General features: G+C 35.2%; 2 protein-coding genes across 2 annotated transcripts; both read left to right on the plus strand.

Moving 5' to 3' along the window:
* Positions 1-8,217: 8,217 nt before the first annotated feature.
* On the plus strand, positions 8,218-9,044 carry LOC122599524 (G-type lectin S-receptor-like serine/threonine-protein kinase At4g27290). The gene has a single exon (XM_043772053.1). It carries the CDS (start codon positions 8,247-8,249, stop codon positions 9,042-9,044), a length of 798 nt encoding a protein of 265 aa, XP_043627988.1. The 5' UTR covers positions 8,218-8,246.
* On the plus strand, positions 8,981-12,385 carry LOC122599497 (G-type lectin S-receptor-like serine/threonine-protein kinase SD1-1). The gene is made up of 7 exons (XM_043772024.1): positions 8,981-9,519; positions 9,600-9,740; positions 10,515-10,669; positions 10,892-11,102; positions 11,214-11,451; positions 11,546-11,696; positions 11,801-12,385. The coding sequence occupies exons 1-7, from the start codon at positions 9,063-9,065 to the stop codon at positions 12,086-12,088; spliced, it is 1,641 nt and encodes a 546-aa protein (XP_043627959.1). The 5' UTR covers positions 8,981-9,062; the 3' UTR covers positions 12,089-12,385.
* Positions 12,386-12,716: the final 331 nt, after the last annotated feature.

The following is a 12,716-nucleotide window of genomic DNA, read 5'->3' on the forward strand; positions in this document are numbered from 1 at the left end:
GCTTGAATATTTTATCAATCCTTTTACACCTTACAATCCATCAATAGATGAAATGGTACCCATTACCAATATTGCAACTTGGGCTCTTGAGAGACGTGGGTTCAATCCTTGGGGATGTCCAAATCATGTGAGTATTAACAATTAAGTGAAGGTATTTTACAGGCATCATAACCCTTGCAGGGTGAGATGATGGGGATCTAATGTGATTCCGTCCTTTACCCTTTTTTTAATCCTTTTATACCTTACAAACTAAAAAAATAAAGGACTTTACTAATGGGCCAAACCTGCATAAAAAATTTGTATCTTTAATAGTTCATATCAAAAGATAACCCGTGTATTAAATGATAAAAGTGCAACTAACTTGTGCAGGTTAGCTGTCATCAATTAGCAAATACCCCCTAGTGGGATAAATTATATTAAGTTTGCTGCATTAGTTTCATTTTATTAAGCTGATTATTTAAAGATTTTATAAGGATTATTTAGGAGTACGGTAGAATTACACTTCAAACTAAATAAAAGAAAAATTAGCCGACACATTAAAAAAAAAATCAAAGTCAAACGTACATATGAGAATCTTATAGATCTACAAATATAACGGTGAGGAATGTCAATTAATTGTAAGATATATACATTACTTACAAAATTAGTGCGGAATCTCAACTAATTGTGCATTGATATATCAAGCTAGTGCTTTAAATCTAATCCTTAACCCACAAAGTAAAAGGGAAAAACAATGGAGGTACAATTCATACTTCTATTACTATCAAGTGCTTTATTTGTTCAGTTTTCAGCTTCTACTTTTGTAGACACCATTCCTATAAATGAATCTATCAAAGATGGTAACACAATTGTCTCACTTGGAGGGATGTTTGAATTAGGATTTTTTAGCCCTGGTACAAGAAAATATCAGTTTGTACTCCTGTATGGGTAGCTAACAGGGAGTTCAAAATCACAAGGAACGGAAAACTCATTGTTGTGACAGGAGGACATGCTATAATCTGGTCATCCAATTCAACATTATCTTTATCGCATATTAATCTGGTGGCATGGCTTTTGGACACTGGAAATCTTGTTCCAGTCAAAAGCTGATTTGGCAAAGTTTTGATTATCCCGGTGACACAGTTATAGCAGGGATGAAACATGGGAAGGATATAATAACAGGCTTAGAGTTGTCCATGACATCTTGGAAGAGTCCCGATGATCCTTCTCACAGTGAAGATACAAATTGGGTATGGATATCCACAAATGTTAGGGAGGAAAGGTAAGGTATTGCAATAGAGAATTGGACCATGGATCAATGGTCTCGGATTTAGTGGCCTCGGATTGTAGTTGTTTAGGAGGCTTTCAGCCAACGCTTCCAAATGAATGGAAAGCATCAGATTGGTCGAGGGGGTGTCAACGAAAAAGGCCTATAGATTGCGGGAAGGGAGATGGCTTTCGAAAAATATCAGGAGTGAAACTTCCAGATACACGACGTTCATGGTACAATTTGAGCATGACCCTTGTAGAATGTGAGATGATGGGCATAAGGAACTGCTCTTGTACAGCTTATGCAAATTTAGATATAAGAAACGGGAGACTTGGATGTTTGTTGTGGTTTGATGAGCTGATGGATATCGGTGAGTATGATGGAAAAGAAGATCTTTACATAAGAATGGCTGCCTCTGAGTTAGCAGGTACACATTTTTTGATATAAAAATGAATAGCTAGGTGATGTTATTATGTCCTGAAACTTCTTAAAAATAGATAGATAGGATGTCATTTTAACTTGAGTCTAAGTGTACTGACTGTAATTATGACTCTTTATTGGAAGACAATAAATTTAGCTACAACCAGAAGAAAGGATTACTCACAGTATTGCTCTCAAATAATTCGTCAGCTATGCTACTGTTGGTTGCAGTCATCACTTATGCTTGTAAGAAGAAAAGACCTTACATGAAAGGAAGAGGTAACCAAATTTAGTTTAATGCTTCTGGAACTGAAACAATAGTAGCCGATAATGAAGTAAATAAAACATATTAAATTGTAGGAATCTGGTATGCGCTTGATAAAAAGAATAACAATGTTCACATGGAAGATATCAATGAACTACCCTATTTTAGCTTATATGAAATAGCTAAGGGCCACCAATAACTTCAGTATCAACAACAAGATTGGAGAAGGTGGTTTTGGTCCTGTTTACAAGGTAACCTACTGATATAAATCGATTAGAAATATAATTACCATAATTAAGCTTCAATTTATCCTCATTATATCAGGGTGTGTTGGAAGGCGGGCAAGAGGTAGCTGTGAAGAGGCTCTCAGAATCATCCCACCAAGGGCTTGGGGAATTCAAGAATGAAATCATTTGTATTGCAAAACTTCAACACCGCAATCTTGTGAAGCTCCTTAGATACTGCATTCATGGAAATGAAATGATGTTAATCTACGAGTACATGACTAACAAAAGCTTGGACTCACTTCTATTTGGTAAATTCTCTTTCCATGGTTTCAATTAGTACATTACTTTGATGTTTCATATAAAAAAAGATGTGGAGCTTCATGCCAGATTATTTCACAGGTAATTAAGCGGTTAAGCTTTGTCAGCTGTGACAAGAAATTCAACGCTTGACTGGCCTCAACGTTTCCATATCATGCATGGGATGGCTCGTGGTATTCTCTATCTACATCAAGATTCCCACCTTCAAATTATCCACAGAGATATCAAGGCAGGTAATATCCTGTAGGAGTAGATACTGCTGCTAAGACCAAGAAAGTGGTTGGAACACAGAAATAATTTTAACCCATGTCCTGCCAAAATTATTTTTTCGATTGGTTATCCTATGGTAGTGTTTAGTTGTTAACTTTTCCGCAGTGGTTACATTTCTCCAGAATATGCAGTATACGGACAATTCTCTACAAAGTCAGATGCATTTAGCTTCGGTGTTCTGGTTTTGGAGATAGTAAGTGGTAAGAGGAACAGAGAATTCTCTCATGAAGATCATAATGATAACCTTCTTGGACACGTAAGTTACTCTTATAGGGGAGTAATAACAATAATAAGTTGTGTATGCTTCAGGCATGGAGACTCTACAGAGAAAATAGGTGCATTGAACTTATGAGTGGGTCATTACGTGAAACGTGCATCACACCTGAAGTGCTACGATCGATATATGTCAGGCTATTATGTGTGCAACATGATGCAAAGGATAGGCCAACTATGATGTCGGTGGTTCTAATGTTGGTCAGTGAGGGTGCGCTGTCCGAGCCTAAACAACCTGCATTTTTTAATGGAGAGATGCATATCCAAGTTGGATCTATGTCATCTGCTGATGATTACATGATAACACAAGTTATTCCCGATAGGAAGCAAATCCTAATGTTATCTCCGTTTTTATTCTTCATTTGGATAATTATACACTTACATCGACAAAATCATAATATATGCGTGTTAACCTAGGTCGTGTTGTTTTATCATATATTTGCACTACAGCCAGTAACAACTAAGCTGGTGTAGGAATTCTGTGAGTTACTTGCGATTGCAATTGTATGTTCTAAGGGGAATTTCGTCAAACAGCTGCAGTCTAAGGAATGCAATTCCCTTAATAAACATAGATAAACTAATTATTAATTACTCCGTATTAATTATCTATACTATATTATAAAACAAATCCACTTTTAACCTTTCAACTTTTCAACATTCAATATTAATACTAAATCTCAACCACTTATTTTTTTCCCTCTCCTCAAATCTTAACCACTTATTTTTCTCTCCTTTCACAAATCATTTTATTCCTCTAATTCAATCAAAATCTTTTATATCAAAAACCGTGCATCGATAAATTATAATAATTATATGAGTGTTTTTAAAATTTTATGCTATTTTATTAGAGATGTCATTCGATATACTTTTGAAGAATTTTTAAATCCGAAGACGGAGCCCGTACGACTAAGATATTTGGCTATCCCACTCTATAACCTACCACCTCCTATTATCTATCAACCTATCACCCTACCATCTAACCACCACAATGCGCGGGTACTTTGTCTCGTATATATTAAAGCATGAGAAACAAACAACTTACTTTTCTTCATTAAGTAGAGGAGGATTGAGCCAAAACGTTGATCAGTATATATTCAACAAATAATGAAACATTATTATAAAAATGAAGAAATATAGAGAAATAAAAACTGCTTTGTATTTGGGATTTTATTTGTGAACTTCTTTTCCGCATAGTACCCGACTTCTACAGAGAAGAGTTTTTTATGTAATTATGTTTAAGTTTATGGGAAAATATATACATTGCTTTCTGTTTGGTAAAGAAAATGAAATCAAAGAAATGAAAATGGTTTCATTTCCCTTGTTTGGTATCGAACACGGGAGAAATGAATTTCTCTGAGAAATGTAATCTTTTTGTTGAGAAAACTATTTCTTTGGATTTTACTTTTTAGCCTACACATACCATTTCTCAATCACTTTTTTATTGGGAAAAATCCATAAAAAAGATAAAGGTAAAATATTTTGTTTTTGTCACCCTATTTCCAAAAATTTCTTAATAAAGGATATCTCGTTAGTTTTTGACAAACGACACCCGTTAAGTGCCACATCACTGATGCCACATCATCAAATTTGTTGACGTGGCAGTTGATAGTGCTAAATTGATAAGAAATCGAACGAATTTGAGAATGGGAAAATTAGGGTTCTTGGTTTTGGAGGGGAAATAGAAAAAGGGGAAGAAATAACGCGGGGAGAGAGAGAAAGAAAAAAGAAATTATGTTTTTTGATGTATAAACTGATATATATATATATATATATATATATATAGGGAAAAGGAAAAATAAGGTTGTCCGACACCTAAGCTTAGGTGTGGAACCCCTCACATACTAATATTTTATTATTTCTTGTTTAATGAATGTTTAATGAATAATATGTGAGTGTTCCACACCTAAGCTTAAATACCCGACAACCTTATATTCCCATCCCCCATATAATATATATATAAAGTTTCTTTATTTTAAGAACCATTTTTTTGTAAGAACCATGAGAACTCTTAAATTATATATTTGTTCACATGTTTTTTTTGTTCATTCACATATGAAATGATATAAAAATATATGTTGTAGAATAAATTTTTTCAAGAAATCTTCAAATTAGCCTTTTATGAACTTGTGAATGAATTTGTTTACGTTTTTTGTTCACATATGACAAACGGCTATATATAAGGTTTCAAAAAAAAAAATTTCTTCTGCAACATATGTTTTTACAATATTTCACATGTGAATAATTAAATAAAATATGTGTTCCAATATGAAATTTAAGAGTTCTCACGGTTCTTACAAAAAAATAGGTTTTCAAAATAAGGGTCCCCTGTATATATATATATATATATATATATATATATAAGTTAGTCAAAGTCAACTGCCATGTCAGTAAATCTGATGATGTGGCATCGGTGACGTGACACTTAACAGACAAACTAACGAGATATCCCTTATTAGGAAAATTTTGAAAATATGGTCATTTAAATAGACGAAACAAAATAAGTTACATTTAATAGGAAATTTGTGTAAATAAGTTACTTTTTAATTTTTATAGATTCTTCGCTTTTCTATTTTCAAAAGAAAGGTTTCACATGACTTTTACATGACAAAAGAAAAATGGAATGATCTTGTACTATACTTCCATTTCTTTATAAAAGTGATAGACGTTTAGGAACAATTTTTTTAACCGAATCGGCTATTCTGAAAATCGGTTCAACGTACTAAATTAATGAACATTAACAAATATTTTAATTCAACAATACATACAATTCTAGGTATATTAAGTTTATATATTGGTGTTTTAAGTGTATTGATATCATTGTATCTCGTATCTTGTAATTATGTATTTTGAAGATTACTGGTGGTTTTTTAAAGATTTTTAACGTTATATTTTTCTTTCTTTGAAAAAAAAAAAAGAATACAGTAGAGATGTTAATAATGACTAAGATTATAATCTCAAATTTACCTTTAGGTTTTGCATTTAAACAAAAGATATCGGTAATTTTAAATACTTAATATTATTTTTAGAAATGGTTTTTCCTTTAATAAACAAAATACTTTCAAAGATACAATCGGAGAACGTTACCCAACCCTAGTGTAAGACCCCACCATAGTTAAAACTTAAACCGACATACTGACCATGTATTGGTTAAACATTTAGAATCATCCGGTTCGAATTGGTGTTTAAATCACTGGCTTAACACTGCCCGTAACAGTTGAAGTTTTCCTTCCAACAAATATCCTAATCATCATGTCACGTCAGTTTTCCACTCATCCTTCCCACAAACACTTTTTACCCACAACAATAACAAATTCATCTTTCTAACAAACAACCACATAATTTCCATATCATTATTAACTTTTTTTTTTTATTGTATTATTTATAAAAAAACTTTTTATTTAACAAAAATTTTACATGAACCAAAAAATACACTAACTTAAATAAAATAAAAAGAATATTTACTTGGGTAGTGTAACATTAATACTTAGTAATCAGTATCACATTACATACAGTGATACACATGTCTCAATTCCACTGTTTTCCATTCTCATTCATTGGTTTCATACCTACCACTTCTTGATCTTACAAAATGTCAAAGGTAATATACATATCAAAGACCGCTAGGGCACCCCCACCCCCACCACATAATCATCATCATCATCCACTGCCACCACCAACTAATTTAAAACCTTCACTTTTTTTTCCAGATTTTATTAAACAAAGAGATCATCCTTTACTTGGGTATGGCTTAAAGACCGGAAATAAAGCTCTACCAACAGCTAAATATTTTTGATTAACAGTCAAACTGTAAGTTTTTCGTGATATTTTCTGGTTGTGCATGATAAATGGTTGGGGGAATATATTATCTATACTATATTATAAAGCAGATTCCTTCCAGATTTTTAACACTGAGTTGAAATTTTCAATATTGATTTTAAGTACATCCCCAAAATACCCCTCTCATCTATTCTATATTTATCTAAAATAACCATAATACCCTTTCTCTCTCCTCAAATCTCTACCAATCATCTTTTTTCTCTCTCCTCCATAAATCATTTATTCCCCCAATTCATTCAAAATCTTTTATCTCAAAAATCATACATCGATAAATTATAAAAATTGTATGGGTGTTCTTAAAATTTCATGTTCTTTCATTAGAGATGTCATTCGATATACTTTCGACGGATTTTTAAATCCGAGGGCGGAGGCCGTAGGCCGTCACACTCTCTGACCTAGCTATCACCCCACCATCTCACCGCCGCAACGCGCGGGTACTTACTCTCGTATATATATATACACACACACAATGTTGTTTGAAAAAAATCAAAAAAAAATCAAAAAGGAGTATGACACCATCCGTGAGGATCCGTGAGGAAGGATCCTAAAGGATGGACAACCTCATGAATATCCTATGCAACAAGACCTTCTATGGATAGCCTCCACATCGCCCACGGATTTTCTATGGATAGCCCCGTTGCAGATAGTCTAAGATTTACAAACTGAGTTGGACCAATAGAATTGCTTCTATTTTTTGTTTCTTCATTCTCTCTCCATGTTTCATTGAACCACTTTAGTTTGTAAAAATTTTGTTTGTAAATGTATTATTGCTCTTATAACTACAGTATCCTCTTTTATATCAATTACCTTTACATTCACCACCAACCACCGCCCCACCACCCGTTGATGCCACCAGAGCCTCCACATCTGTCACCGCCGCCATTGCTGACACCCACCGTCGCCACCACCACTGCCGCCACCGCTATCACCGTAGTCGTTGCATCGCGTGAGTATGCGTCTAGTACTATCTTATTCTCCCCGTGCTCAAAATTTTCCTATACATAGGCCCACTCCTACTTGACCAACATTATCCATTGCTAGCCAATGGTTGGGCCCAAATATAATGCCGTCCGGCTCCCTCAGTTTTTTCAAAAGCAAGTTTAGACAAGTAATTTCACCCATCTACATGGGGCAAATTATGATATGACTATACAAAAGTTGATGGGGACTTGAACCAAACACAAAAAAGTGGAACGTTACCAAGATTAATGTAGCTTGCTAGGTGGCCACCTTTGTCACCACATGTCTCAATTTTGTTTTGTTCGTTTCCTTCTTTTTTGGCATGCGCGCGGACAAGTACAAAAACATCTTGTGATACTAGTCGAATTTTGACATCTTAATCTTGATTAATTAAAACCAAAAAACAGCCAGTAGATCGAAAAGAAACATGAATATGTTACTCCTAATTGCTACTGTTACCTTTTTCTTTCTAAGCCGAGGAACTCCAAGTGCACTAGATACCATCTTTCTGAATCAAAACATTACAGATGGTGAGACAAAAGTTTCACGGCATGAAAAGTTTGAGCTCGGTTTCTTCAGCCCAGGCAGTTCGAAAAATCGATACCTTGGGATATGGTTTAAGAACACATCACCTCGTACGCCTGTATGGGTTGCTAACAGGAAATTCCCACTTGTTAATGCCTTGGGTATGGTCAAATTGGATAGCCACGGAATCCTCTCTCTCGTTAATGACGGTGGCACAGTCATTTGGTCATCCGATGCCTCAGCATCCAGCACAAATGTCAGTCCGAAAGCAAGACTAATGGATACTGGCAATCTGGTTATTGAAGTTAAAAATAGTGTCATTTGGCAAAGTTTTGATTACCCTGGAGATACGTATATACCAGGAATGAAATTAGGCAAGGACCTCGTGACAGGACGAGAGATGTACTTGACATCATGGAAAAGTTCGGATGATCCTGCCCTAGGTGAGTATACAATCAGGCTGTTAATGGTCAAGGATAAATATCCACAAATATATATCCGTAAAGGTTCTGTTATTGAAACAAGGATCGGGCCTTATGATGGCATAGAGTTTGCTGGCCATCCAAATTCTAGACATGACTCTAATCATATGTACAACACCGGGATGGTGTTCAATGAAAAGGAGATTTATTACACACGTAGTTCTAATAGCTCCACATTCTTATTATCAAGGTCGGTAATGAGTCTTAGTGGCAAATAAGAGACATGGCAGCTAAATATGCGCAACAGAGAATGGATGCAGGATTTGACCATACCCATGGATTATTGTGACAACTATGGAGTATGTGGACCGTATGGAAGTTGTAGTACGGCTACTTTACCTAATTGTGAGTGCTTGACGGGATTTGAACCAAAAAACCCGGGTGAACTGAATCAATATAGTGGTGGATGTAGACGGGTTAAAGCCTTGGATTGTGGTCTTGAAGAGGGATTTCTAAAATTTTCAAGTATGAAATTGCCAGACACGGAAAATGCTTTGTTCCATAGTAGCATGAGTCTCTGGGAATGTGAGTTAGCTTGCAAGGGTAACTGCTCTTGTACTGCCTATGCAAATCCAAATATCACTACAAATGGAGTTGGATGTTTGCTATGGTTTGGTGATTTGATTGACATCCGAGAGTACCCACTCAACGGGCAAGATCTTTATGTTAGACTGGCAGCCTCTGAATTATTAGGTTAGCCACTAAATGTATATAGTTGATAATAACATTCCTTAATGATGCAGATACTGATTACCATCACTTATTAACTGAAGGATTTGTGGCCTCCAAAAGATTGAATAAAAAGAATAGAGTACTCATTGTGGTCATATCAACTTCATCAGCTGCGGCACTTCTGTTTGCAGTGGTGTATGCGTGTAAAAAGAAAAAGAAAATGCCTCACATGAAAGTCAAAGGTAATCTGAAGGAATCTTTTTTTGAAATGCAAACTTCCAAAGACCACAATATTTTCTTCAAGTTTGTCCTCAATAAGATTCAAACCCATAATCTATTAGTACCTTGATGATAGGGTTGTCAATTGGGTGGTCTGAGATCACGGGTTCAGCCGTTCAGGTTGGTGGGATGAAAATCTCCAACCTTAACCTGACCCACCAGTACTAAAAGTTTACACTTTTTAGTGTGGACTTTCATTAATATTTTGTAACACCTCATTTGTCCACGCTAACTTTGTGGACAAATGGGGTGTTACAAAATAATTATGAATGTCCACACTAAAAAGTATGAACTTTAAATTCTACGCACTTTTTAATTAGTGTGGATAAATTTATACACACTTTTAGTTCTACATATTTTTGCACACATAAAAACATGACAAATTTTTTAATTTATTCACACTATCTAAAAATGTGTACAAATGCAACAATATTTGTAGTACATATTTTTGTTTTAAAAACAAAGAATCGATAAAACTACTTATAAAGCTGAGATTGTTCCAAATTACAATGACCAAATTACTGAACATGTTTTAAATTTTGAATTCTCAACCCTATACTTTTAAAGGGTGAATATATATATTGCCAGGCCTAGTAGATGAGCCAACTTGAGTACCACTGGGCCAAAGTACTTTAGAATCCAATTATATGGTTTTAGAGTTGAAACACCATCCTTAGAACTTACAGGTTCGTATGAGTATACCTTGACAGATTCAGAAACTGTATGCATCTTTGCAGAAACCTGGTATGGCCTTGATAAAAAGAACACTAGTGTTCAAGTGGAAGATGTGAAGGAGCTGCCTTTCTTTAGCTTACATGAAATATTGAAGGCTACTGATGATTTCAGCATCAGCAATAAGATAGGAGAAGGTGGCTTTGGCCCTGTTTATAAGGTAATTTATTGATCTCGAGTAAGAGTAGAACTGTAGAACTAGGATAGAAAATCGTAATCTAAACAAGAAAGAACTGTGAGCAATATGATATTCGAATGGGGGTCTTGGGAAAGTGGGTTACATTTCACAAATAACCCTATTCGACACTATTCTGTTCAATTTTTCATAAATTCAGTGTTTGAATTTCATTAACATTAGTAAATTGTAACCACAATATCTTAGGGTATTTTAGAGGATGGAAGAGAAGTAGCTGTGAAACGACTATCAGAAACTTCCCAACAAGGACTTGATGAGTTCAAAAATGAAGTCATGTATGTTGCCAAACTTCAGCACCGGAATCTTGTGAAGCTTTATGGATACTGCATTCGAGGAAATGAAATGATTTTAATTTATGAGTACATGGCTAACAAAAGCTTGGACACCTTTTTATTCGGTTTGACTCACTGCACATAGTACCTTATTTACATACTTGATTTCGTTTTTATTTTAACTTTCTAACAATTATGTACAGAGATTGACTAATCAAGTGGTTATCGCTTCACAGATGAAAGTAAAACTTCAATGCTTGATTGGCCTTGCCGTTTTCAAATTATCCATGGGATGGCTCGAGCTATTCTGTATCTACATCAAGATTCCCGCCTCCAAATCATCCATAGAGATCTCAAGGCAGGCAATATTCTGTTGGATGCTGACATGAGCCCAAAAATCTCTGATTTTGGCCTTGCTAGAAAGTTTGTGGGATCTGATACTTTCACCAAGACAAAGAAAGTGGTGGGAACATAGTAAGAATCTGAAACCATTGTCTATTAGATTATTTTGGCAGTTAATGTTTTATATGGATATATAAAAACAAAAACTTATGCAACTTTGCTGCAGTGGTTACATTTCCCCGGAATATGCAGTACACGGGAAATTCTCCATAAAGTCAGATGTATTTAGCTTTGGTGTTTTGGTGTTGGAGATAGTAAGTGGTAAAAAGAACAGAGGATTTTCTCATCAAGATCACAGTGACAACCTTCTTGGGCATGTAAGTTTAACTAGATATAATAGACTTTTAGAAACCAAATTATTGTCTTCGCTAACAATGCCTACTGTGTGTATACTTGTCATGATATGTTTGGTCTGATTTAGGCATGGAGACTCTACAAAGAAAACAAGTCTATTGAACTCATGAGTGCGTGTTTACGTGACTCCTTCATCCTCTCTGAAGTACTACGATCCATCCATGTTGGCTTATTATGTGTGCAACATCATCCAGAAGATAGGCCAACTATGTTATCGGTCATCCTAATGCTTATTAGTGAGGGTGTGTTGCCTGAACCTAAACAACCTGCGTTTTTCACTGGAGAGAGTCACCGTGAAGCTCCGTCCGTGTTATCAGTTGATGAATACATGATAACGCAAGTGTATGCTCGATAGCTGTTGGAATTATGACCCCTATGATGTTGGCAATTTCCTTCCCACCATAGGAAATAACATTCCCAGAATCTAGCTTGTTACGCATACTTGATCCCGTCATGATCAGTATGAGAAATAGACTAGAAAGAATGTATGTATGCGTATAGGAATCACCCAGATAGTAATATAGTTATATTAGTAGCTTGTATTTACTGAATCAATACAGAGAATAACTAACTAATGTTTTGACCCTAACTGTGACTATATATAAAAAATTTATATGAATAGAACTATATGGCTATGATGTTTCAGTTTTAATGATAACCACCATAGAAACAGTCCAAAAAGACTTAATAATCTAAATGGGCTGACCGAGCTATTTCGGTGGCTGTAAAACAGGCCCTGTTCTGACCGAAAATGGCCAACGGACCAACTAAATAAAATTACCTGCTTTTAAGTATGATTGCTTGCATTGGCATCTCCGTGAACCTGCAGGTTATTACCTCGTGGTCCATCGGAGTTTTCTTTCCACTTTGCATAGCTTATGTCAGTTCTATCAGCTCCAAAAATGGTCATTAGAGTTCTTTGCTGAATAGACTTCCCTCAAGAAGTAGAATTTCCCCATCAGCAAGTTGACCAACTAACTTAA

Source organism: Erigeron canadensis, chromosome 1, assembly GCF_010389155.1.
Source record: "Erigeron canadensis isolate Cc75 chromosome 1, C_canadensis_v1, whole genome shotgun sequence".
In the NCBI taxonomy this organism is placed as follows: Eukaryota; Viridiplantae; Streptophyta; class Magnoliopsida; order Asterales; family Asteraceae; genus Erigeron; species Erigeron canadensis.

Bases quoted from the DNA above. Each gene is read 5' to 3' on its own strand.
- LOC122599524 (XM_043772053.1), top strand. From the start codon at position 8,247: ATGAATATGTTACTCCTAATTGCTACTGTTACCTTTTTCTTTCTAAGC.
- LOC122599497 (XM_043772024.1), top strand. From the start codon at position 9,063: ATGCGCAACAGAGAATGGATGCAGGATTTGACCATACCCATGGATTAT. The intron at 9,741-10,514 runs GTAATCTGAAGG...GCATCTTTGCAG, and splicing joins GCCTCACATGAAAGTCAAAG to AAACCTGGTATGGCCTTGAT. The intron at 11,697-11,800 runs GTAAGTTTAACT...GGTCTGATTTAG, and splicing joins GTGACAACCTTCTTGGGCAT to GCATGGAGACTCTACAAAGA.